This window comes from Panthera tigris, chromosome B3, assembly GCF_018350195.1.
Source record: "Panthera tigris isolate Pti1 chromosome B3, P.tigris_Pti1_mat1.1, whole genome shotgun sequence".
NCBI lineage: Eukaryota > Metazoa > Chordata > Mammalia > Carnivora > Felidae > Panthera > Panthera tigris.
The window spans coordinates 73,713,423-73,738,267 of NC_056665.1; the positions used below are offsets into that span (position 1 = coordinate 73,713,423).

General features: G+C 53.8%; 1 protein-coding gene across 2 annotated transcripts; it reads right to left on the bottom strand.

Annotated features, from left to right (window-relative positions):
• Positions 1 to 1,017: 1,017 nt before the first annotated feature.
• Positions 1,018 to 21,845, bottom strand: MYH7 (myosin heavy chain 7). 2 transcript variants are annotated; one of them, XM_042989416.1, is made up of 38 exons: positions 21,139 to 21,347; positions 20,702 to 20,845; positions 20,253 to 20,409; positions 20,045 to 20,072; positions 19,330 to 19,438; positions 19,154 to 19,246; positions 18,987 to 19,050; positions 18,562 to 18,660; positions 18,224 to 18,327; positions 17,439 to 17,577; positions 17,218 to 17,336; positions 16,955 to 17,104; positions 16,521 to 16,691; positions 15,629 to 15,938; positions 15,277 to 15,344; positions 14,835 to 14,922; positions 13,817 to 13,934; positions 13,566 to 13,689; positions 13,164 to 13,300; positions 12,667 to 12,922; positions 11,803 to 12,045; positions 11,477 to 11,653; positions 10,554 to 10,699; positions 9,351 to 9,441; positions 8,259 to 8,648; positions 7,918 to 8,044; positions 7,606 to 7,724; positions 6,482 to 6,678; positions 5,718 to 5,901; positions 5,372 to 5,537; positions 5,111 to 5,235; positions 4,207 to 4,515; positions 3,782 to 3,985; positions 3,534 to 3,659; positions 3,055 to 3,330; positions 2,009 to 2,104; positions 1,751 to 1,885; positions 1,018 to 1,154 (listed from the first exon to the last, which is right to left on the bottom strand). In XM_042989416.1, exons 1-38 carry the CDS (start codon positions 21,337 to 21,339, stop codon positions 1,137 to 1,139), a joined length of 5,808 nt encoding a protein of 1,935 aa, XP_042845350.1. In that variant the 5' UTR covers positions 21,340 to 21,347; the 3' UTR covers positions 1,018 to 1,136. The 2 variants fall into 2 exon arrangements, with proteins under 2 accessions (XP_042845350.1, XP_015400159.2); XM_015544673.2 differs by lacking the exons at positions 1,018 to 1,154; positions 1,751 to 1,885; positions 2,009 to 2,104; ... (1 more) ...; positions 3,534 to 3,659; positions 3,782 to 3,985 and adding an exon at positions 21,813 to 21,845 and having other exon boundaries at positions 4,189 to 4,515.
• Positions 21,846 to 24,845: the final 3,000 nt, after the last annotated feature.

Consider the following 24,845-nt stretch of genomic DNA (forward strand, 5'->3'; position numbering starts at 1 on the left):
AGTCCAGGGCTAGCCAGGCCTTCTGGGGTTCCCAGTGGATGGCTGACTGCCCCATTCCTTGCAAGATGCTGTGATCCATAGGGCCAGGCCTTCTCTAAGCAGCCCAGGTGTGGCAGTGACTCCAGGGGGCCAGGCTTGTTTAGTTGGGGAGAGGCTTGCTCCTTTCTCTACTCCCGAGCCCTCTGGCCGCCCACCCTCCCCTCCCCAGAGTCCTGCTCACTTGGGACTCTCCTCTCCACAGTCCCTTATCTGTCTGCCTCCCCTCCATATGGCTGGCCATAAATGGGCCAAAGATCCTCCATCTTCCAGCAAGCAAGGTGAAGAGGATCTTGGGAAAGGAAGATACAGCAAGAAGAAGTGAAGGAGAAGAAAGAAGTGCTGTGGAGAGAGGAGGATAAGAGGAAGATAAGAGGAGGAGAGGAGGAGAGGAGGAGAGGAGGGTGGGCCCAGGGTACAGTTCTGACTGTGATGAGGAAGGCGCCCTGGCCTTAGGTTGCTTAGAGACAGAGGTGGCTGTACCTGTAAGGATGATGGGCTACAGCCATGAGTCCGTGTGCCCTCTCAGAGACCTGCTGTAGACTGGGACTTAGAAGTCACTACCCCACACATCAGAGGGTACCCCTACACACTAAACCTCCTCCTGGAGGCTCAGGCCTGGTGCTGTTAGGGGTGGTGGGAGGTAGTGTCAATCAGCTGGGATATAAGTCCATAGCTGATGGGCTCTGCCTGCTCTAGGCAAGACTTAAAGGTTTTCCTAAATTTCCCTTAACCCTGAGGGTCTCTGGGCCAGGGAGAGGACTGGGAGGAGAGGTGTCACCTGCTGAGAAGGAGGTGAAGGGGAGCGTCTGGGTCAGTCCTGCACCAAGGATGCTCAGAGACTCACAGCTTTCCAGGAAGGCCTCCTTGGGCTGTGTATAAAGCCGCCCCTCCTCTTCTGGATTCCCATCCCCTATCCCCCTGACCCCGTTCATGTCCCCATGGCTGGCAGGCTTTGAAGAAGAGTCTGAAGGCAGGATATTGGCTTCAAAGAAAATAGCTTTATTCTGCTTCATCCAAAGGGGCTGCTATATAGATTCTGGAACTGGGGGCTTCGTCAGCACCCTCGGGACTGGGCAGATCAAGAAGACGTGGCAAAGCTATTCCTCATTCAAGCCCTTGTGAAAGGAAACAAAGTCCAAATTAGCTATGGGGAGGTGGGGTTTGGGCAGGGATGGGCACAGAAAACAAAGGGGAGACGGGGCACTTGATGGGGTGGAGGACTGCTCTGGGCCTGAGGGAGGCCCCCATGTGAGGGATGTGTCCTAAGGGCTGGTGTGGAGGAGCGAGGGCTGGAGGGCAGTGCTCTGAGGTCAGCCAGAGGGAATAAGCCTGGGCAAGGACAAAGGAGTCCTCTGGGATGTCCATTTTAGGACTGAGTTACAAGGCTGTAGGCCTAAACTAGGTGGAAAACAAGAGGAGGCCAGCAGTTGAATTGAGACATAGACACAGTGGGTATATACAAATTGGCACCTACTAGGGTTGCTGAACACCTTAGGGCTGGGATTCACAAAATCATTGAAAGTTGGAGTTGGAAGAATCTTAGAAATCACACAGGATGGCATTACCTCACCCTCTGTGGCTTCATGGTTCAGTTGTGGGGAATGAATGAAAAGGAAGCATCCCTGATGTGAGGGGGCTCTGTCTGGGGGACGCTGATGTTGGCAGGTGTGCTGACATGCAGTGACTAGTGGGGCCCAGAGGAGGGACCCACCTTGGTGCCAATGTCGCGGCTCTTGGCCCGCAGCTTGTTGACCTGGGACTCGGCGATGTCTGCCCGCTCCTCTGCCTCATCCAGCTCGTGCTGCACCTTGCGGAACTTGGACAGGTTGGTGTTGGCCTGTTCCTCCTGCAGGGGGGTTTGGAGCGGGGGAGGATGAGGTGAGGGGAGGCCAGAGATTCTTTCAGCCTCCCAGCCTGGAGGACTGGCTCAGCAATGTTCCTCCCTCAGGCTCCCAGCAGAGCTACTCACCGCCTCCTCGGCCTGGCGCTTGTAGGCCTTGACTTTCAGCTGCAACTTGTCCACCAGGTCCTGTAGCCTCAGGAGGTTCTTCCTGTCCTCCTCCGTCTGGGGGTCGGGGGGGCAGGGTTAGGAGTGAGGAGGGCACACTCATTGGAGGCAGCGCACCCCTCCCCCGCCGTGGTCATTACCCTGAATGTAACATCCTCACCCGATTCTACGTTCTAATCCCCAACAAATACTTGCACCCTCCTTATAATTTTTATGGCAAAAAATTATTTACTTTAATAATTAAATTTAAAAAGTAACTAATTAAATTAAAATATTAAATAATTAAATTAAATTAATTAAATTATTTTTAAAATAATTTTTTTACCATAAAAATTAAAATTTTTTAATGGTTGTGCCAGGAGAGAGTCTAGGGAGCTGCTGGGACTCCTGAAATTGTGCACAAGCTCATGTGTGTGCACTGTTCTGAGGAGCAGGCCCTTAGGGGTCCTGGGGCCCCATGGAGAAAAACTCTCCTGCTCTAGAACCCAGCATGACGTGTGTATAAAGAGATGGTAACTTTTTGGATTAGAGCAAAAACAAAATCTAGTTAGGAGTCTGATTCTAGAAAACATAATGGAAAGCTAAAGTCTATATCTCTATAGGTAAACAAAAAATTCTGAGGTTTGTTCAATGACTTTGGTGTATTTTTCATGTATTTTGGTGGTCATGGCACCCAACCAGAATTTGGCAACATATCTGCTTTCTGGTAATCTGCATTGGGTGAGCTCTGTCTGGAGCTCTCAGTGTTGTCCCCAGGGGACAGGTGGAGGGTGAAGGTTGGAGGTAGAGCTCCTAGGCCAGGGGGCTCAGAGGCTGAACTCTAGCCAGGGGACAGTTCGGGTAGAAGACAGCTAGGCAGGGTGGAAATGGGGCAGCCAGGGGCTGCATTCTCACTCCTTGTCCTGGAGGAAGCTACGAGAGAGCACTTCATCCCTCGTGGTGGTGTCTCCCTGGCTTCAGGTCACGGTGCAGAGGGTCCAGCTGCAGAGCAGCCCCCACGCCCGCACCTGGTAGGTCAGCTCCTTGATGCGACGCTCACTCTTCCTCATGCCCTTGACCGACTCCGCGTTGCGCTTCTGCTCGGCCTCCAGCTCATTCTCCAGCTCCCGCACCCGGGCCTCCAGCTTCTGCAGCTGCTTCTTGCCGCCCTTGAGGGCGATCTGCTCGGCCTCATCCAGCCTGTGCTGCAGGTCCTTGATGGTCTGCTCCATGTTCTTCTTCATGCGCTCCAGGTGGGCGCTGGTGTCCTGCTCCTTCTTCAGCTCCTCTGCCATCATGGCAGCCTGGGGACGGGAGACACGTGTAAAAGAACAGAGGCCCGGGGCCTCTTGTCCCTTGAGGATCACCTTTTTCCCATCGTGGCGTTTGTTTCCCGAGGCCCTCAGACTCACGCAGCTACAGAGTCAACTTGCCACGGCACAGTGGCCTGGCCTGGACCCAGGGCCCCATGTCTTTAGCGGGGGCAGGAAGGGGAGCAGTCACTCACATCCGTGATGGCCTTCTTGGCCTTCTCCTCGGCGTTCCTGCACTCCTGCACGGCCTCCTCCACTTCAGTCTGAAGCTGGGACAGGTCTGCATCCATCTTCTTCTTCTGGTTGATGAGGCTGGTGTTCTGAGGACCAAGGTGGGCAGAGCACGAAAAGTACTGAGCATTCATGGGTGGCTTCCAAACCTCACGTGCTGAGTCCAGCCAGCCCGTGCTTCCCTCCAGGAATGCCCAGGGGAGTTGCTCACCTGGGAGTGCAGCAGCTGCACCCGCTCGCTGGTCTCGATCAGCTCCTGCTCCGCCAGCTTCCGAGACCGCTCCGTCTGCTCCACCACGGCCCGCAGCTCCTCCAGCTCAGCCTGCAGCAGGTTGTTACGCCGCTCCACGATGGCGATGTTCTCCTTCAGGTCGTCGTTGGCACGGACTGCGTCGTCCAGCTGGATCTGGGTGTCCTGCAGATCAGGAAGGTGGGCATGAGAGAGCGGCTGGCCTCTGGGCCCATCGGAAGGCTGTTACACTAGGATGGATGCCGGTGCGGAGCCCAATATGGTGGGTCAGGAGGGCCTGTGAGATGTCTCTGCAGTGGCCAGGGGACATCACCACCAACTTGGCCACATGGAGGCCAGTCTGTCTCTGAGTAAGGTGACTTCCTGCGTCAGGAGTCTCCATGTACCTTCAGCAAGCTCTGGAGACCCTTGACTTGCTTCTGGGCCTCAGCGGCCATGCGATTGGCGTGGCTCAGCTGGATCTCCATCTCATTGAGGTCGCCCTCCATCTTCTTCTTCACCCGCAGGGCCTCGTTGCGGCTGCGTGTCTCTGCATCCAGGGAGGTCTGCAGCGAGTCCACCACCCGCAGGTGGTTCCGCTTGGCCTGCTCCATCTCCTCGTCCTTCTCTGCCAGCTTCCGCTCGATCTCTGCCTTGATCTGGTTGAACTCTAGCTGGGCCCGGAGGATCTTGCCCTCCTCATGCTCCAGGGAGGCCTGGAAGAAGGTGGGGAGAGAGGGTCCAAGGCAGACAGTCAGGGCACAGGGCCATAGGCAGGGGTCTGTCCATAAATCATGGATACAAAGTGAGTTCAAGAGTGGTATTAAGTGGTTAAGTCAAAGAAGCAGAAGGAGGGAGAAGAAAAGTGAATTTAAAAGAAAAAAAAAAACAGGCCTAAGAGAAGGTGATTCAGACCCTCACAGAGGAGAGCGAGCTGTGAAGACAAAGAGGAAAATGAAAGGAAAGGTGTTGCCAAGGAAACCGACAGCAATCAGGCTCAGAATGTAAAAAAATGCTGAAGTGGAAGGCAGAGGTGGAAAGGAGAGGGGAGTGGAAATGGGAAATCTTGTCTAAGATGTAATGGGTAAAATGTTTGTGTGAAGGAACAGAGTGACCTGTCCATTCACTCATTCATTCATTCATTCATTCCACAATGTTTGTTGAGTGGCTGTTATGTACCAGGCACTGTTCTAGGCTCTAAGGATGGAACAATGAACAAAACAGACAACAGGGAGATGAGAACAGGGACCACAGCCTAGGGCTCGGCTCCGCCCCACCCCCAACCCCGCGCCACCTGGCACACACACACACCTCAGCCTCTTCCAGGGCTGACTGCAGCTCTAGCTTCTCAGCTTCCAGCTGCTTGCGGACTTTCTCCAGCTCATGGATGGTTTTTCCACTGGAACCCAGCTGCTCAGTGAGGTCGGAGATCTCCTCTGTGGAAGGAACGGGGCCACTCAGCTGGGGGCTGCTGTGGTCCAAAATGTGGAGCACACATCTTGGAGCCCCTGGGTGGCACCACATGTGGACACTACCCCCCGCCCCTCCGTAGTCTCTCAGGCCTCAGCGCACCCTGAAGGTTCTTGTTCTCCCGCTTGAAGGTCTCCAGGTGCTCCAGGGACTCCTCGTAGGCATTCTTGAGCTTGAAGAGCTCTGTGCTGAGAGAGCGCGCCTCCTTCTGCGAGGACTCCAGCTCTGACTGCGACTCCTCATACTTCTGCTTCCACTCGGCCAGGATCTGCGGGGACCTGGCTCACTGCGTGGCCCCCAGCCCCGCCCCAGCCCCGCTCCAGGGCCTGCCCAGGTCCCTGGGCTGGGCTCAGCCTCCTCCCCTGCCCTCAAAGAGGAGGTCCCAGTCTTCATGGTGACGTTGGCCTCCCTGCTCCGCCCCTGGCTGCGGCCCCCAGCTTGGGCCCACCTTGTCGAAATTCCTCTGCTTCTTGTCCAGGGCTGCGGCGGCTGCATTGGAGCGCTCCACATCCACCATCAGGTCCTCGATCTCATTCTGCAGCCGGTGCTTGGTCTTCTCCAGGGATGAGCACTTGGCGTTGACGGCCTCCACGGCCTCCTCGGCATCCTGCAGCCGCTGGGCCAGCTTCTTCCTGCCCGGGGCAGTGGGGGTGTGGCAGATGGGAGAGGGTGGGGAAGATGGAGGGTATAGATTTGGACAAGGGGAAACAACATGAGTGTTCTAGAAAACAATCCTTGAAAATTCAGAAGCATTGTTGGAAAAGCTGAGGACAGGCCCCAGGGGGTTGAGAGCCAGGCAGGCAGAGGGTCTTGGTGGCAGGTTGTGAAGACCCACAGAACCCAAGAGGGCCTTCCAGGTGGTCTCCCCTGACCCTGGGCCAGCCTGTATGCTGCAGACATGGAGGACGCATGGGCTACTACAACACCCCCCCCCCCGCATCCCTCATCCCACCACAGCACCCTGCCCCAGGTGGGAGCACTCTGCCCTCAGACAAACCTTTTGTTCGTCTTATATTCGGATGAGAAACATAACGCGAGCAAAAAGCTTCCCTGAGAGGAGAAAGAAGTGGGGGGCCCCCAGACAGAGTTCTCCTGTGTTGTCAAAACCTGGCCAAACGTCTATCCCAAGGTGCAGAATCTTCCCAGGTCTGGGCAGGGTTGTGTCCTGCCTGCAGAGAGGCCTCAGTGAGAGGCAGGCCACCCGGGACTCACTTGGCTTCTTCAAGCTCCTCTGTCCTCTGGATGGCATCTGTCTCATACTTGGTCCTCCACTGGGCCACCTCCGAGTTGGCCTTGGACAGGACGCGCTGCAACTCAGCCTTGGCCTCCGTCTCCTCCTCGTACTGCTCCCGCAGCAGGTCACAGTCGTGTCGGGCTGACTGCAGTGCGTGGGCCAGGGCGTTCTTCGCCTGGGGAGGGGTGGGAACCGGAAGGTGGGCTCAGCTTTCTCCAAAGTACAACCCCAGACAGTGCCCACATGCTCACCCTAGTTTCTCCATCCTCCCCGGGACCTCACCTATTTCTAATTCCCCCGTGGACCCGGAAAAGTCTACTGAGGACTAATAACAAAGCGTGTCCATATAGTATTGTACAGTTCACACAATGTGTCATGCCCACCACTCCTTGCTCTTCACTGCAGCAGGCATTATTGACCTCGTCCTCATTTACGGGGGCTCAGAGAGGTTAGGTGGTTCCCCCAAGATTACCAAGCTCTAAGGGACAGGTTACGATGGAAGTCCTGGCCTTTTTAAAAAAAGTCATATTCCCCTCCACCCCTTTTCTTTAAATTTTTAAAAAATGTTTATTTTTGAGAGAGAGACAGAGCTGGAGAGGGGTAGAGAGAGAGGGAGACACAGAATCTGAAGTAGGTTCTAGGCTCTGAGCTGTCAGCACAGAGACTGACATGGGGCTCAAACCCACAAACCACAAGGTTGTGACCTGAGCTGAAGTCAGGCACTTAACCAACTGAGCCACCCAGGTGCCCCTAGTTTCTTTCTCTAGTTTTCAGATTGCCCTCCTAATCCCAAGACCTATTTGTACTGTTCCTTCACCCCATACTTGTGCCCAGCCAAGACAATCATTCCTCCCTAGTTTATTTCCTCTTCTCTGCCTCACTTTCCCCAACCCAGGCATCCTTATCCCATGCCCCTCTTTCTCCAGAGATGGCAACAGAAAGGCAGAGGGCCTCAGCCTGGGCAATAGATTTAGGAAGCATGTGGTAGGCTCTGGGCTATTATTCCTTTTGGAAAATGGGAGAACAATGAAAAACAGCAAGCCTCATTCTTGGGACCTGCTTGCTCCCTGCCTGGACCTAGTGGCCTGAGTCTCGGCCTCACCTTAACTTCCTCCTCCAGCTGCCTCTTGAGGTCCTCCAGCTGCTGGGTGTAGGTGAGCTTGCCTCGGGTCAGCTGGGAGATCAGTGCCTCCTTCTCATCCAGCTGCCGGGACAGCTCACCTGGAGAAGAACCCAGGCACACTCAACTCCGGAAGGTCAGTCACCTCTCTCCCCAACCCTTCCCTTAACTGTTAGGCCCCACTCTTTGGAGATGTGTGTGTGTGTGTGTGTGTGTGTGTGTGTGTGTACACGTATGTGAGTGTCTCCCTAAGGCTGGGTGGCTTAGAAATGGGGGAGGTGGAGGGGGGCTTACCATTCTCGGTCTGTAGCTTGGCCCGCTGGCTGGTGAGGTCGTTGACAGAACGCTGGGTCTCCTCGGCCTTGCTTCGGTGCTCATTCATCTGGTCTTCCAGGGTCCGGCACATCTTCTCCAGGTTAGCCTGAGGGAGGAAGGGGAGTGGATACGGTGGATGAAGGGTTGTAAGGGGTGCATGTACAGAAGTGAAGAGGAGAGGCATAGTGGGGAGAGGATGGGAGAACAGGGTGGAAGAAGAGAAGTGGGAAACTGGACCATCAGAGAAGAGAGAAGACATGCACAGAAAGTGAAGGTGGGTGGAGGGAATTGGGTGCAAGGAGGGTGAGCGGGCAGCCCACCTTGGCCTTGATGATCTGCTCCATGTTGGAGGTGACATCATCCAGCTCCAGCTTGAACTCGCTCTTCTCCTTCTCCAGCTTCTGCTTCACACGCTGCAGGTTGTCGATCTGCTCGCCCAGCTCGGCCACGCTGTCGGCGTGCTTCTTGCGCAGGGCCGCCGCCGTGGCCTCGTGCTGCAGCGTGGCCTCCTCCAGGTCCCGCCTCATCTTCTGGAACTCGGCCTCGCGCTTCTTGTTCATCTCGATCTGCACGGACGTGGCCCCGCCGGCCTCTTCCAGCCGCTCGCTGATCTCCTCCAGCTCCCGGGACAGGTCTGAGCGCAGCTTCTCCACCTTGGCCCTGGCGGTGCGCTCGGCCTCCAGCTCCTCCTCCAGCTCCTCGATGCGAGCCTGGGCCGGGACACAGAAAGCTCAGACCCACCGCCTGCAGATCCCACCCCAGGGCTCCAGAACATTCCTGGCCTGTCTGGAATAGCAAGTCAGTTCAGTTCTATCAGCAGAGAAGTGGAAATAAAAGATTTAGGGAAGATGTTTTGGCTGCTGAGCTAGCCCTCCTTCAGTCCCGAACATTATACATTGTCTGTTGGAAGGACAGGGGGTTGAAGCTCACACTTTAAGAGGGACAAAGAGACTTATCTTCTAGGGATATTTTAAGCAGTTTAGGAGCAAAACTATGAAAAGTTTAGAATGAGAGAGCCATGTTTATCTAAAGACCTCACATGGTGTCTTCTCTAGGGTAAGAATACAAGTCAAAGATTGTCGGGGCTAAAGGGACCTTAAAAGCCATTGGTAACAGGGGAGACACACAGACTCAGAGATCTGGAGTGGGCTCCCCGCGGTCACCAGCTAAGCCAGAGTTGAGACAGGAAGCCAGGATTTCTGCCTCCTACACCTGTGACCTTTTCAAGGTCTCTTCCTATGTCATCCCAGCCCCTCCAAGGGGTGCTTCATGGGTGTGCTGGTGTAGCTCAGCATCTCCCCTCATGGACACATAGCAAGTGCCTGTAATGCTGGGGAGGACATCCTGGAGGAGGGGGTCGAGGAGGCTGACAGCCAGCCCAGGGACTCCAGCCTAGGCATCCCACACCTCACCTGAAGCTCTTTGAGCTTCTTCTGCAACTGGCTGCCGAGGGCCTGCTCATCCTCAATCCTGGCATTGAGGGCATTCAGTTCAAAGTCCTTCCTGTAGAGAAGTGGGGAAGGTAAGGTGAGGAAGGTTGGTTGGGCACCTGGAGGGCCCACCAGTGGTTGGAAATGGTAATACAAAAAATGAAGAGCAGGATTTCACTAGAAAAATAGCGTCTGGGGCTGATGTAGAGTCCCTGAAAATGTAACACATGCTGAAGGGCTGAAGTCCAACAAGAAATGTAATTGGCAGAGCATCGCAGGTGGAGTGACAAGACCTGGGCTCTGTGGGACTTCCTCTCTGTGGTTCTGTAGAATGAGGCATTGGATGAGATGGTTTCAAAGGCCCCTTTTTGCTCTGATGGCCTTTAATTCTGTTACTGTTACTTTAGACCCTTTGGTTAACCTTTCTGAACCTTCATTTCTGCTTTGGTAAAGTGGGCCTCAAAATACCATTATTAGAAGGTGGTTTGAGGGTCCATGGGATGATATAGTCATTAGTTCATTCAACAAATGCTGTGTCTGGAGAAGTGTAAAGATTCCTGAACAGAAGCAAGCCCAATGAGGATATAATCATGATAACTCTCAGAGCCTTTCGAAATCCTGACCCTAAAGCACCATAAGATCCTTGATTGTCCAAATACATCCTGCAGGTTCAGTTTCCCAAGTGTGGAAAGTGGATCTATACAATTTTGGTAGAATTTGCAATAAGGATTGGATCCACAAGTTCATAGGACCCTGCACTGCTCAAGTGTGGCAGCTGACCCGCTTCTCTGTGGTCCTCCAGGTTCTCTGTGAAGGACCTGAAAAGCCTTTCCTGAGAGGCTTTTGTGTGGAACCTTCCTCAGTGTTAAGCAACTGGTCTCCAAAGAGACTTGTGTGAAAAAGGAGGTGAGCTGTTATTTTCCATCTCTTCACTCCCCAACAGGAAGAAAAGGTTTGAGGGATTCAAGTTCAAGTTTTTGCCAGGGAGGACTGCGGGGCCTGGCTACATGTGTCTGAGGGAGGAAGGCCCTCTTCCTGGACACCTCTGCCCACAGTTTTGTAGCCACTGATGGAGGCTGCATGGGGTTCTGAGGGCGGGTGTCTTGGGGCAGTATGTACTGTCATGGGCAGAACAGTCCGCTGAGCTGAGGGGGAGGAAGGGCACCAGGGAGGGGAGCACGTTACTTTTTCAGCCGCTCGTCCAGCTGCTGCTTGTCGTTCTCCAGGTCCATGATGCTCTCCTGGGTCAGCTTCAGGTCGCCCTCCAGCTTCCGCTTTGCTCGCTCCAGGTCCATGCGTACCTTCTTCTCCTGCTCCAGGGACCCCTCCAGCTGGTGGAGAGAAGGACCAGTGTGCCCCGTAAAACCAATCGTCCTGATTTGGTGATTTGGAAGCTCAGTCACTCCAGGGTTAGGGAATCCTAAGAAATGTCCAGGACTCGGAAAAGCTTCCCCAGAGTGGGCGAGAGGACTGGGAGAGTGCCTGGTATAGAGGGATGCTCAGTAACCATTTGATAAATGATTTAATGAATGGCTGTGTGCTGAAACCCCAAAACTGCCTTCATTCATTCAGCTTCTGCAGACCTGTGCTAGGCACTTTAGACACAACCCTGAATAAATCCAAGTTCTACCTAAAGGCAGCTTTTGGTCTTAGGGCTGAGACAGATACTTCAGTAATGATAACATGGGGTGATAAGTGAGCCCATGGACATATGCACAGAGAACTATCTGCAAAACAATGATCACTGAGGACCAGATCCTGCCTAAAATATTAGAGGTCCAAAGATCCTCCTTGAGGAGTCTCACAAAATTCCCAAAGAAATGTATCACTTTTTATGTGATATCTCTCTAATCCTATGGTTGAAGGTAGAGATATAAAGGCTTGACCCTAAATCGAGAAAAGGAAGCCCATCTCTACTGTTGATCATATCAGTAGGATGAAATGGATAACTCATAATTGATCACTCTTCCCCTTTGCTATTCCCCAGCTCCCTTTTAGAAAGTTATCAGGGGAGGGAATACTCTCCAATCCCATCCTTCTAAACACACACACACAAATACACATGGACATGGACATGGTATACCTAGGCCCTGTGACAATCTACTTACATCGTCCACCTGCTGCTCCAGCTTGACTTTGGCCTTCGTCAGGGTGTTGACCTTGTCCTCCTCGGCCTGAAGGTCATCAAGGGCTTGCTGGTGGGCCTCCTGCAGAGCCTTCTTTTCCTTGGTCAGCTTGGCGATGATCTCATCTAGCCCAGCCATTTCCTCTGTCAGGTTCTTCACCTGCCAACCAAGACCCCCATCCCCTTTAGGGTCACAGGTCACCAGCCTGGAGATGTCTATGGGGATGTCCAATGCCAAGGACCAGGACCACCTTGTGGTTTGGGAATCCTGAGGAGACCTGGGCTGGAGCCAGAAGGAGCTGCCCTCACCTTGTTCTCTGTTGCATGCTTCTCCTTCTCCACCTTGGCCAGTGTTAGCTCCAGGTCATCAATGTCCCTTTTGAGCTCAGAGCACTCATCTTCCAGCTTGCGCTTCTTGGCAGTGAGCTCTGCATTCATCTCCTCCTCGTCCTCCAGCCTCTCTGTCATCTCCTTCACCTTGGCCTCCAGCTGGATCTTGTTCTTGATCAGCTGGTCACAGCGTTCCTCTGCATCAGCCAGGTTGTCTTGTTCCTGAGGACAAGGCACAGAGGGGAGGCTGATCAGTGGGTGGGGTGGTTGCCCTAACAGATGCAGGGAGGGAGAGGCTCAGCCCTCACTGTAGGAGGGCAGCTCCAGGATATCCCAGCTGAGAGAAACCTCAGAAGAATGAGGTAGGGAAGAATTGCAGGACAATACGATGGGAACATTGGGGGATGGAAGTAGAGAGGAAGGGAATCAGAAGTCTCTTTAGTTGGCCTTCTTCCTCTGGTCTACTCCACTGAAGGGAAGACACTACATTTGCAGATGCCAGCACTTCACATATTTACAACCTAGTGAGATGGGCAGCTTTATCCCCCGTCCAGAGATGAGGTCATTGAGACTCAAAGATAACATGTGGTTTTCTCAGGGTCACAAAATTATTACGCTGTGGATCCAGGCTGAATCCAGGTGGAAAGTCTGTTTTTAAAAGGTAGTTCTTTTCCCCTTCCCATTCATTCTCTGGAGGGACCTCCTTGGAGGTGTTTGAAGTATTGACCCTAGAATCCTGTGCCTATGAGAGGAGAAGGTGAGCCCCAGGCGGGGAAGTACAGGGTGTGTGGGAGATGTTGGCTGAGCAGGGCAGGCAAGCTAGCAAAGGCCCAGGAGCCTCACCGCCTGCACTTGGAGCTGGAGGTCATTCTTCTCCTGCAGCAGGGACACCATCTTCTCCTCCAGTTCCTTGCGGCGAGCCTCTGACTTCTCCAGCGCCTCTTTGATGCGTGCAAACTCCTCCTTCATGGTGGCCATCTCCTTCTCTGTCTCTGCACTCTTCAGCAGTGGCTTGATCTTGAAGTAGAGCTTCATCCAGGGCCAGTTCTTGACCCCCATGAAGGCCCGAATGTTCCACTGGATTATCAGCAGGGAGTCTCTGCAGGGGCCCAGCAAGGGGTGGTGAGAGAGTCCCCTCTCTCCTTCCTGTCCTAAGGCCCTGACTCCTAAGTAATGGCCCTTCCTTCCTCTATGCCGCTCTGGCCGTGAAGCCCACCCTGGGTCTGTAGGAGCCCCTCCTGCTGGTCTGCTTGCTTGAAATTTCAGTGAGCTTTCTCCTGACACTGCCCCTGAACCAGCCTGGCCTTAGATGGTCAGGAGCCTCCTTCTGAAGCTCTCACCTGCGTTCCAGCAGCTTCTTGTACTCCATTCTGGAGAGCACACCCCGGGACTGGGCCTGGATGCGGGTGATGATGCGGCTCAGCCTCTCGTCACGCATCTCCTCCAGCAGCCCCAGTAGCCCAGCCTTGAAGAACACCTGTGGGCGAGGGGTGGATGGGCCAGGAGGGGAAAGAAGAGAGGGTTATTTTAAGGAGGGTGACACCCTAGGAAAGAACTGGAGGGAAGAGGTCAATGGCAGCTAGAGCTGGGATGGGGGTGGTGCTGGAGGGTTCACAGGGAAGGAAGCATGCCGTTCAGAGATGGTCCTAAGATGATTGGTCAAAGGGAAGGAGGTACGAGGTGAGAAGCCAAAGGACGAGAGAAGTCTTTCTGTAACCAGCTTGTCTCCTCCCTTCCCTTACCTTGGTATGGCCGAACTTGTACTGATTGTGGTCAATGTCTAGGGAGCCCAGCAGCTTCTCTGCCCCTTTCCTGCTGTCAATGAATTGGCCCTCGGGGATGGCCGCTGGATTCAGGATGCGATACCTGGAGAAGGAGGTGCCCAGAGTCACCCACGTTCTGTACTGACCTGCTCTGCCCACAGTATTCAGGGCCACCTGTGGACTGCCCAGGCTCCCCCTGTTTCCTGAGCTCTGGGAGACCCTGTACCCACCTCTGCCTGAAGTCTCCGTAGAGGATGCGGTTGGGGAAGCCCTTCCTGCAGATGCGGATGCCCTCCAGCACACCGTTACAGCGCAGCTGGTGCATGACCAGGGGGTTGTCTATCACTCCTGCAGCAGGAGATGGGGGGAGGAAGGTGTAGGGAGAGTACTGGACCAAGCCAAAAGTTCTGGGCTCTGATCCTCGCTCTGTCACTCACTAGTCCGTAACCTTAGCAAGTCATTTAATAATGGAAAGTGGTCCTTTTTTTTTTCATTTTGTTCGTAGCTATACTCTTTTTTTTATTAACAAAAATTTTTTTTAATGTTTTGTTTATTTTTGAGAGAGAGAGAGAAAGACAGAGTGTAAGCAGGAGAGGGGCAGAGAGAGAAGGAGACACAGAATCTGAAGCAGGCTCCAGGCTCTGAGCTGTCAGCACAGAGCCTGATGTGGGGCTCCAACTCACAGACCGCAAGATCATGACCTGAGCCGAAGTCAGATGCTTAGCCGGCTGCTTAACCAGGCGCCCCTTCCTAGCTATACTCTTAAGAGTAACCAAAAGACTTTCGCATTCTGTATTTTATATTGTGTTATTTATCATAGGTGGTAGCCAGGGCAAATATATCCCATTTTCTAGAGAAGAAATTAATCCCAGAGGAGTTAAACCCAGAGAGTTTAAGGGACTTCACCAAGGTCACTAAGCTGACCAGAGCAGACTTAGCCAAGCCTTGAATCCAGGCCCCTGAGACTCCAACTCCTAATCAGTCAAAAAAGGGTAAACAATCTCTAAATGTCTCACTGGGGGGCTGCATGACATGAGGCGATGCCCATTTAAGTGCATTACATGGCCCCCGAATCACACTGCAAATGCAAGGAAATGGGGGTGGGTGGGAGTAGTCTACTATCTCATAGGGGATGGGAGGAGAGTGTCATTTGGAAACCACCATTGTGGGGGATTAGGAGATGGCTTAGGAAGCCCTGTCCCCGGGGCCTGGGGCATGTGGCCAGCAGTGGCAAGTTCTGGGGCTCACCTGGAGACTTTGTCTCATTGGGAATGATGCAACGCACGAAGTGGGGATGTGTAGAGCGCAAGTTGGTCATCAGCTTGTTCAGATTTTCCTGTGGCCCAAAGTGCAGGAGGGAAAAGTAATGCAGGTGAAGGAGAGGGATGTAGGGAAGGGAGAGGAGAGGAGGGAAGGGAAAGAAAGACAGAGAGAATGAAGAAATGTTGGGGAGGACATGGAGGAGGGGACAGCCTGAGACCAGAGGGAAAGGGAGATATTGAGATGGGAGAAGAAGAGAGGAGAGGGCAGCCCACAAAGGGAGAGAGAATGGAGAGAAAGAAAGACAAAGAAGGAAAGGGGTCACAAGGGAAGGAGGAGACAGGGGAGTCAGGGATGGAAAGGCAGGAAGGAGCAGGGCTGGTGGGTGCTGGGGAGCCTAGCTGGGTGGGGGCTGGGCTCACAGACTCACCCTGTGCAGAGCTGACACAGTCTGAAAGGATGAGCCTTTCTTGGCTTTGCCTTTGCCTTTATCAACAGCTGTGGAAGGAGAGTCAAGGAAAGGGGCTTGAGTGGGCATGTGGGAGGCCACAGTTGGGGGGTGGACAATCACAGGCTCTCTTTATGTCTTTGCAGGCATTTGGCCACCAGGTGAGGGTCTTCACTATGGGGGCCTCTGCCTCTCCACCCCCATTCTATCTCACTGATCCTGTACCCCTTGGGGGCAAACATGACACAAAAGTGGTGGAATGTGCAATGAACCTTTCTCAGAACCAGGTCAGAAACGCTGCTTTATAGTCCCCAGAGCCCCAGTCTCTACTTACGTGCATCAGCACCCGCATAGTTGGCAAACAGGTTACTGAGCATCTTGAGGGAGGACTTCTGGTACAAGGCCACCACCGTCTCGTTGAGTGGGTCTTTGTTCTTCTGCAGCCAGCCCAGGATGTTGTAGTCCACGGTGCCGGCGTAATGGATCAGGGAGAAGTGGGCTTCCGGCTTCCCCTTAATGTTGCGTGGCTTCTGGAAGTTGTTGGACTTGCCCAGGTGGTTGTCATACAGCTTGGCCTTGAAGGTCATATCAGTGGCCTTGGGGAACATGCATTCCTCCTCCAGGATGGACATGATGCCCATGGGCTGAGGGTCGAGGGGAAAACATCGTTGAGCATGCTTCATGCAGATGCAGATGGATCCTACTCTAAGGTCAATATTTGTTTATGGTGATGCCTCTTTTGGGTGTTAAGGTATCAGGTTTAGCTTTCAGTACAGTTATTTACAAACTTGCACCTGTTCAAGCTTTCCCAAGGTGGAAGATTTTGTGTGATTTCAGAGGGACTTTTGTGAAAGTCTGGGAATGTGGATACTCTAGGTGCTTTACACACCACTGCATTGCCCAGATCCCTAAGATGTTGGGGTTGAAAACAGATACATTGTTTTTCCCTGCCCCGTGCTCAAACCAGGTTAAACCAGGGCTTTTAAACATACTGATATGAGAGGCTTTCCTGGAGCTGCCTGTCCTCCCTGTGTCCATTCTCAAGCCCCTGGGACCTCGGCTCTCCTGTGCCATCCTGTCCTGGGTGGTCAGGACAACACAGGACTCTGGAAACTAGGGCTTGGGATCGAGATCATGTTCCCCAGCAGAGAGAGGGGCTGCCATTTTGTCTGGGGCATTCATGTAGGGCGTGAGTGGGTAGTTTAGGCAGCAGGTGGAGGCAGCACCTTCTCGATGAGGTCGATGCAGGCCTGCAGGTCCATGCCAAAGTCGATGAACTCCCACTCGATGCCTTCCTTCTTGTACTCCTCCTGCTCCAGCACGAACATGTGGTGGTTGAAGAACTGCTGCAGCTTCTCGTTGGTGAAGTTGATGCACAGCTGCTCAAAGCTGTTGAACTGCGGGGGGCAGGGGTGGAGCGGGTCAGGCAGGCAGAGGTCTGAGAGGACAGTGGGGTCAGCCCAGGCCTGTGCCCCAGCCCAGTTAGGAGTGTGGCCGGACCCCTCCTCTGTCAGGCCAGGGAGAGGGAGCCCCCACTGGAAGACAGGATGATGTGTTTATCACCGCTGAGCCCCACCGCCTTTCCCACTCCTGGCCATGATGGTCACAGGTGCGAATGAGTGAGTTACTGTTCCCCCACACCCAGGCTCCCCCAACTCACATCGAAGATCTCGAAGCCGGCGATGTCCAGGACCCCTATGAAGTATTGGCGTGGCTGCTTGGTCTCCAGGGTGGCATTGATCCGTGTCACCATCCAGTTGAACATCTTCTCGTACACTGCCTTGGCCAGTGCCCCGGTGGCATATGCCACCTGGAAGGTAAGGGAGAGACCCAGATGAGCAGAGTTAGTGGGGACAGTGAATTCCAAAGCCCCCAGTGCAGCATTCCAGCACCCTCCCCATTTATCTCCTAAAGATGACCCACCTGCTGGACATTCTGCCCCTTGGTGACATATTCATTGCCCACTTTCACTCGAGGGTGGCACAGCCCCTTGAGCAGGTCAGCTGAGTTGAGCCCCATGAGGTAGGCAGATTTGTCAGCCTCTGAAAGGAGAGGGTAGGCAGCCAAGTTGGTAAAGGGTTGACTCCTCTACAGATGTGGCCCTCAGTGACTCCACAGCTGCCCTCCAGCATCCAGACTCCTACCTTCAGTGCCGTCTGGCTCAGCCTGCTCCTCTCGCTGCTTCTGTTTGAACTTCATGTTTCCAAAGTGCATGATGGCACCCGTCAGCTTGTACATGGAGTTCTTCTCCTCTGAGGTGAAGCCCAGCACATCAAAGGCATTCTGTAGGCAAATCCCATATTGGTGGACCCCGGAATAGGAAGTATGGTACGTAAATGAGATCCTGCTTCAGTTGGAGACAGAGCTTCTTTCCTGAATCCTTGTGGCTTCTGATACTCCCATACCCGGTAGGAAACTCCAACACCAAGATGGGCAGTACAAGAGCAAGATGGTGTGCATACTGCCCCAGATCTGGCATCTGTGGTCACAACTGTCCTCTGGAGCTGCCCTGTTTACCCACTCATGATTTCTACTTTTGTCCTTCATCTGGGCCCTATACTTGCTTCCCTGCTGGAACCATTTATACCTATCTCTGGTCTTCACCTAACAGCCTGCCCCAGCCCCATGGTGACTGCATGACCTACCCCTCTTCCCTGGGTGATGCCTTGCTTCTTGTCTTGTCTGCTTCTCTGTCTCATGGTGTTCAGCCCTTTTTGCTTGAACATCAAATACTGGCCACCACTGTCTCATCACACCTATTTCCCAACACATAGTGGTCATAAGGCTTGTTCTGCCCCATGGGGAGGGCCATACCACTTTGAATAAGAGATAGACAGTGTCTCAGCTCTCCTACTGAGCCATTGAACTGGCCTCATTTACCCCTCACTGCCTGTCCCCTCACCTCTCAACCAGGTTCTCACACACTTACATCAGTGGCCATGAGCTCTTCAGCGTCATCAATGGAGGCCACCGTGGTCTCTCCTTGGGAGATGAATGCATAATCATAGGGGTTGTTGGTGATCAGCAGCATGTCTGGGAAGAAAAGATGTGGTTAGGATGAGGCACAACCCCCTGGCTCTCGCTGGGGCTGCCTACCACAGCACAGGACTTGCAGGAAAGCACATGACAAGGCTTAATGTGGTCCCACATCCCACAGAACTGAATCCAGCAGTGCCATAAACCCAGGGCATGCTAGCAAGCAGCCTCAAGCAGAGGGGACCAGGTTGCCATGGAGATAGTTGGTCTCGGTTGGTAGCTCTGACTCACCCAGCAGCTCGGGCTTTTTGTTAGACAGGATTTGGTAGAAAATGTGATAGTCTCTCTCTGCTTTCAACTGGAAAATAACTCTGGATTTTTCCAGAAGGTCTGTGAACAGTAATCGGAGAAAAAAGAGAAATGTTGGGATTTAAGTGCAAGGAAATAGAGGGAAATGAATGATAAGCATAGCAAGCAAAAGGCAGAGGGAAAGGGAGAGACAAAGAGAGAGAGGTTCCCATACAGACATGCAGAGAGAGAGGTGGAGAAAGACCAGAGGGAGTCTCAGAGAGAGAGAAATATATAGACCTAGAAACACAAAAGAGACAGAGACAGAAAGGCAGACAGACAGAGAGAGGAGAGAGACAGGTTGGGATCATGATGACTTAGAATGAGGGTGAGCTCAAGCTGAGTCCTAGCAGATGCATGGCACTCACAGGTCTCTATGTCTGCAGACGCCAACTTTCCGGTCGCCCCAAAATGGATTCGAATGAATTTCCCCTAGAGAGATGGAGGAGAGTGGTGACGAGTGGAGGCCAGGCTCATGTTTGACACCATCCCTTCACCAGCCCAAGTCCCAAACCCAAGGTCAGGGACCACTCACAAAGCGGGAGGAGTTGTCATTCCGGACTGTCTTGGCATTGCCAAAGGCCTCCAGGGCAGGATTGGCCTGGATGATCTGGTCCTCCAGAGTGCCCTGCAGAGGTCAGGAAGGATGGCTGGTGAGAGGTCTCCCCTTCCCTTTTTGCAGTGCAGGCCCGTGGAGGACAACAGGCCTACCTTCCCTGGGGTCTGCTCCTTCTTGCTGCGATCCCCAATGGCGGCAATAACAGCGAAGTACTGGATGACCCTCTTGGTGTTGACAGTCTTTCCTGCCCCAGATTCCCCACTGTCGGGAGAGGCAGGGGCTCATTAGGCAATGAACAGACACCGCTTGAGACAAACAGGCCTCAAGTCAGGAGAGAATGTCTGGTCCTACTCGACAGTGGGAGCCCTGAAGCAGGAGCTTCCGGGTAACGTGCATCCCAAGCACACAGCTGTACTCCGACACACATGGTGTCAGGGAGAGCACCAGGAAGGATGACAGGAAAATGCCGGGTTTGCTGGTCTTAGCTAGGCAAGGTCAACATGAGGCAATGGGCCTCGGCCATTTTGGAAAAGAATGGGGGGCGGTGGGCGTGGCAGAATGGGGAAAGATGAAAGAAAGTGTGGAGGGGAAGAAGATACGGTGACGGTGACTCTGGGCTTATGGATAAGAGAGCCATGAGTTGGAGGAGAGAGAGTGAAGGGAAGGAGAGAGGAAAACTACCACAGGAGTGGGAAGCAGAAAGGAAGCAGGGGAGCAAAGGCAAGGGTAAAGGTCACTGGAGAAAGAAGAGCTGGCATGAAGGTAGAGGGAAAAGAGAATGGCGGGTCCTTGATGGGATCTGAGGTCCCTGATGGGGGCTGGGGTCAGGGAGGTTCTGGAAGGGACCAGGGTAGGAGGTACACTCACGTGATCAGGATGGACTGGTTTTCTCTGTCTGTTGGAAGAAAGTGGGGAGGAAAAATCAGGAGCCACACAGGATGCTTTTGCCTGGCATCCACCCACCCTACCACCCCACCTCCTTGCCTCTCTCCAGGCATCTCCCAGTGGCCCAAACCAATAAGCCCATTCCCTCCCATGGGGTTCTCCAGAAAACCCTCCAGTCAAGGCCTGTCACCTGTCAGCATGTACTGATAGGCGTTGTCAGAGATGGAGAAGATGTGGGGCGGCGCCTCGCTCCTCTTCTTGCCCCGGTAGGCAGCCACCACCTCTGCATTGTATACCGGCAGCCACTTGTAGGGATTGACGGTGACACAGAAGAGGCCCGAGTAGGTCTAGGGTAGAAAAGGAGGGTTGAGTTTTTGGTGATGAAGAGGGGAGGATGGCAGATTTCAGAGTTAGAGAACCATTCCAGGAGGGGAAGAGGAGAAAGGAAAATCTATGAAAGCACTAAATCTGAGTAATCCCAGCCTGGGGGGGTATTAGAACTGAACCAGGGAGGCAGGGGCCCAGATAGAGTGCTGTAATGGCTGCACACAAAGAACAGAAACCTGGGGTTCCAGGAGGCAGGCCTGTGCAGACCAGGAAGCTACTAGATTCAGAGGATGTCCTGGAGGGCGCACTCACGTAGATCATCCAAGAGGCATAGCGCTCCTTGAGGTTGTAGAGCACGGCAGGTTCGTGCAGGAAGGTCAGCATGGCCATGTCCTCGATCTTGTCAAACTTGGGTGGGTTCTGCTGCATCACCTGGTCCTCCTTCACGGTCACTGTCTGCAACAGTCCACATGCAGGCTGTACGGTCAGCCCTCCCTCCTCCCAGAAAGGAGTCAGGTGAGTTCTAGGACAGTGGTTTTCAAGAGAGAAGCACTGGTGATCATAGAGAAGACAGACGGGATGTTGGGAAGGAGAAGGGCTATTTGGCAGGTGTGGAGCCCTGCCCAGAGGAAGGGGAAATCAGACTGTCCTCAGGTCTGCATGGGGTGGGTCCTGGTGGCAACACTCTCTGTGTACCCCAGCTATGGGAGGAGTCCAGGAGGGCCACTCATACCAGCCCTGCTGCCCACCTTGCCATGCTCAGTCTCAGCAGTGACTTTGCCACCCTCTCGAGACAGAATTTTGGCCTTGACGAACTCCTCTTTGTCATCAGGTACGAAGACATCCTTCTTGAGGTCAAAAGGTCGGGTCTGGGCTTCCAGCCGCTCCTTCTCTGACTTTCGCAGGAAGGGGGCGGCGGCCCCAAAGGCGGCCATCTCCGCATCCACCATGGCTGTGCCTGCAGTGGGTGGGAGCTGGAGAAGATGCTGGCGGCCCTCCTGTCCGCCCACCCTCCACTCCCTTCCCTGGGTTCTCTGTTTCAGTGGGAGCCCCAGAGCCTAGCACCGTACTCATGAGTCAGGGGGGTCACTGTGAGTCCCTGGTTCCCTGAGCTTATCCCTCAACCATGTAATAGCCTAGCAAACCTGTCAGGCAGAAAGGGAGGCTAACTTTTGTTCAGCTTGGGGCTCTCCTAGAGGAGGGAGGAGCGTTCTGGGCTTCTCATGGGAGCAGAAAGTTAACTCCATCCATCTCTTATCCTTGTCCCTCCTTGGCACCTCCTCTCTAGTCACAGGCAAGGAGCTCTTGGTTACCAAGACATACTCCCCAAGACAAGGTAGAAACAGAGTCCCATGCCTGGCTTTGGGGCTGTCATGGCCAATCTTCCCAGATTCCCCCACACTCCATCTTCTGCTTTCCTTACCTTGGTTTCTCGAATGTGTGTACTAGATGAAAGGGGCTCAAGCCTGCAGGGGACCTGGAAAGAAGGAAGGCTGTGTCAGGGCCAACTCCCTGCTGCTCTCTGGCTCTGCCCCTCAGCACCTGCCCCTCCCCTAGGTCTGCAAACAGGTGGGGAGTGGTGGCCAGCTTCTCTGGTCCTGTCCTCTGTCTGGCTTTCTAAACACTGTTGCCCTTTCTCCTGGGCAATAGTTCTGACAGTTTCCTGATGTCCATTCATCCTCCTCCCACCTGGAGATGGTCTTTCCCTTGCCTATACTCATCTAGTGAAACTTGCCTTCTTTGAGCCACCTGAGAAACAACTAATGCTCGCATATGTTCAGTCCTTTACAGTCTACAAAGCATTTTTATGCACACTCTCTTACTCAGTCTTCACCCTGTTCTACAGATGAAGAAAGCAAGGTTAAGAGGCTTTCTTGTCCAAGAACACACAACAACTATTTAGTGGTGGAGCCAGGCCTTTAGCCCATGTCTCATGACTAAATCTAGTTCTCTTCCATTCCATTCCCATTTGATTGTCAGTCTTGGTAGACCCTCTCAGAGAGGAGACCCTTGTGGGCATCCTCTCATAGGCACACCCATCACACAGCCAAAAGCTCTCCATATGTCCTCTGATGAACACATATGCCCGCTGCTCACACACATGCCTCATACAGACACGTTTCCTTCCTCTACCTTGGCACACACATCCCTCCCACTGTGCCATCATGCCTGGGCAACAGACACGCATGTTAAGTATTTGTCCAGTATAAATAAGTCCATATCACTGTACATTCTCAAGTATACAAACACTTGGGTCAGGCACACCACACGCCTGTGAGCTCCTTTTGCAGGGTGTACACATGCTGTAGCAGTCTCGACTTCTGAATGTGCACACAAGCACCTCCACGTGCATGGATATACGTAGTCGCTCATTACGGACACCGTAGAACTAGCTTTGAAGCATATGTACTTCCTAAGTAATTCTTCTCTGCCATCCTCTTCTCCCTCCCCTCAAATGGACCAGCTATCCTCAGGCGTGATCATAAACATGTCTCCCACTTGACATTTTTGTATCTTAATTAGGCAGTAAGGTACATACCCTCCCTCACCATGCATTGAGACTGCATGCTTGTACACAAAACACGCACGCACACACACACACACACACACACACACGCACGCGCGCACACCTCTAATGCATAATGCATTCTGGTCCCATATGTTCATATATAGACATCCACACACACTCCCAACACATGAGCCCTCCCACTCCCAGGGCACCTACACTCATGTTTAGACCTGCACATGTGTGCTCAATGATCAGACCTGTACTCTGCTTGAAGCCCTGCATGCAGCTTGCTGTTCCTAGAGGAGCCCCTTCCTGAAACTGGGGCCCCCTTATCCCAGAGGAAGGCCTCCTGCTTGGCGCTCCTACCTGAGAGCAGCAAGGAAAGACAGAGCACAGGGGAGAGCCGTGGAGCTTGACCTGGTCAGGGGCTGTATATATCAGGCAGCAGGCACCCCCACCCCCACCTGCACCCAGTCCCTAGCCGGATTTAGAAAGGGCTGTTGTCACTAGAAGCATTTCCCCCAGGCTCCCCCCCTTTCCCCAAAGTGCTCTCCCCACCCCCACCCCCCCAGCTAGGAAACAATTGGAAGTGGTCGTCATTGTTATGGCATGGAGTGTACAGGGTCTGAGTTCCAGGGGGCGGGGATGGCTCAAAGTGCAGCCAAAATATCTCCCAGGCCAGGCTTCACATTCCATAGCTGGCAGGAGAGGGGACTGGTCAGACCACCATGACCTCAGGCAGGCAGGGCCCTGGCCCTCCCCCAGGGCTCTCCTGGCCTCTGACACTGCTGCCCCTCCTGCCCTACCTCCTCCGCTGGCCCAGCCCCACTTGCATAGTGTCCTCTCTGCTTCCAGGCCTGGGTCCTGCATCCAACAGTGAGACGGGAAGGGGCTGAGTGTCAATAGCAGAGGGGTATGGCAGAGTTGGGGGCATGGCCCCTGGGAGGGGGCTAGACTGGGGCAGCTGGCAGAAGGTTTCCAAGCCAAGTGGAATGACCAGGGAGCTTAGAGATGGGGACGCTGGGTTGGGCACTGATTTCCCTGGACCAGCCAGGCAATGTGTTGAGGTCACTGAACCTCAGAGCCAAGCAGGCCATTCATTAGTCCTTCATTTTATGGAGACGGGAAGTGCCTTCTTTAAGGTCATGCAGCTAGTCAGGGCAGTAAGACTCAAGGGGGTGGAGGGAGCTGAGCAGATGGGGGATGGAGGCCAGCCCGTGGAGGGAGGGCTAGAAGTCCAACCAGGCAAGGACCCACTGTGCTCAGAGGGCAGACCTGGCTGCTGCCTGATGGTCCTCGTGGAGCCCCCTGCCTGACTCATTTTCTTAGCTCAGCCTTCAGCTGAACGCTCTAGCCCAGAGTCAGACACTCTTGGTGCCAGAGATAATACAGCTTCTCTCAGCTAGGAGACCCCTGACCAAGACAGCTGCTGTGTGGCCCACCTATCCTCTTGTGTTCTGTGGAGTGATCTATCTCCAGAGCCGGTGAGACTGGTGTTCTGGCAAGTGGGGCAGAAGGACAGGAAAAATGTCCCCCTTTTCCTGAAGGCCTCAGAAGCAGCCATAAAGTAGGTGAGGAAAGAGGCCTGAAGCTCAGCCCATGAGCACAGAACGTAGTTAATGCCACCCTCTTCTAGCCACCTCGTGTGCAAGCTTCACTGGCTCCGTGTCCAGGCAACCACTGTGTGGTTTGCTTTGAAATGCACCCCCCCCCCCCTTTCCCAAGCACAGCTCTTCAGCGCATGCGGATTAATCTATCTGATTAGCTGTCAACCTGGGAGGAGAGCAGCAGGCCTGGGGGATGGCGGGGGGGGGGGGGGGGGGGGGGGAGTGGGGGGGGCGCAGTGCAGAACAGGTACATTTTGAAGGTGGAGTAGGCACAGCAGGGAAGGGCAAACCCAGGTGGGGGCCCCCGTGGGGGCTGCTTGGTAACCAAGGCACAGTCTGT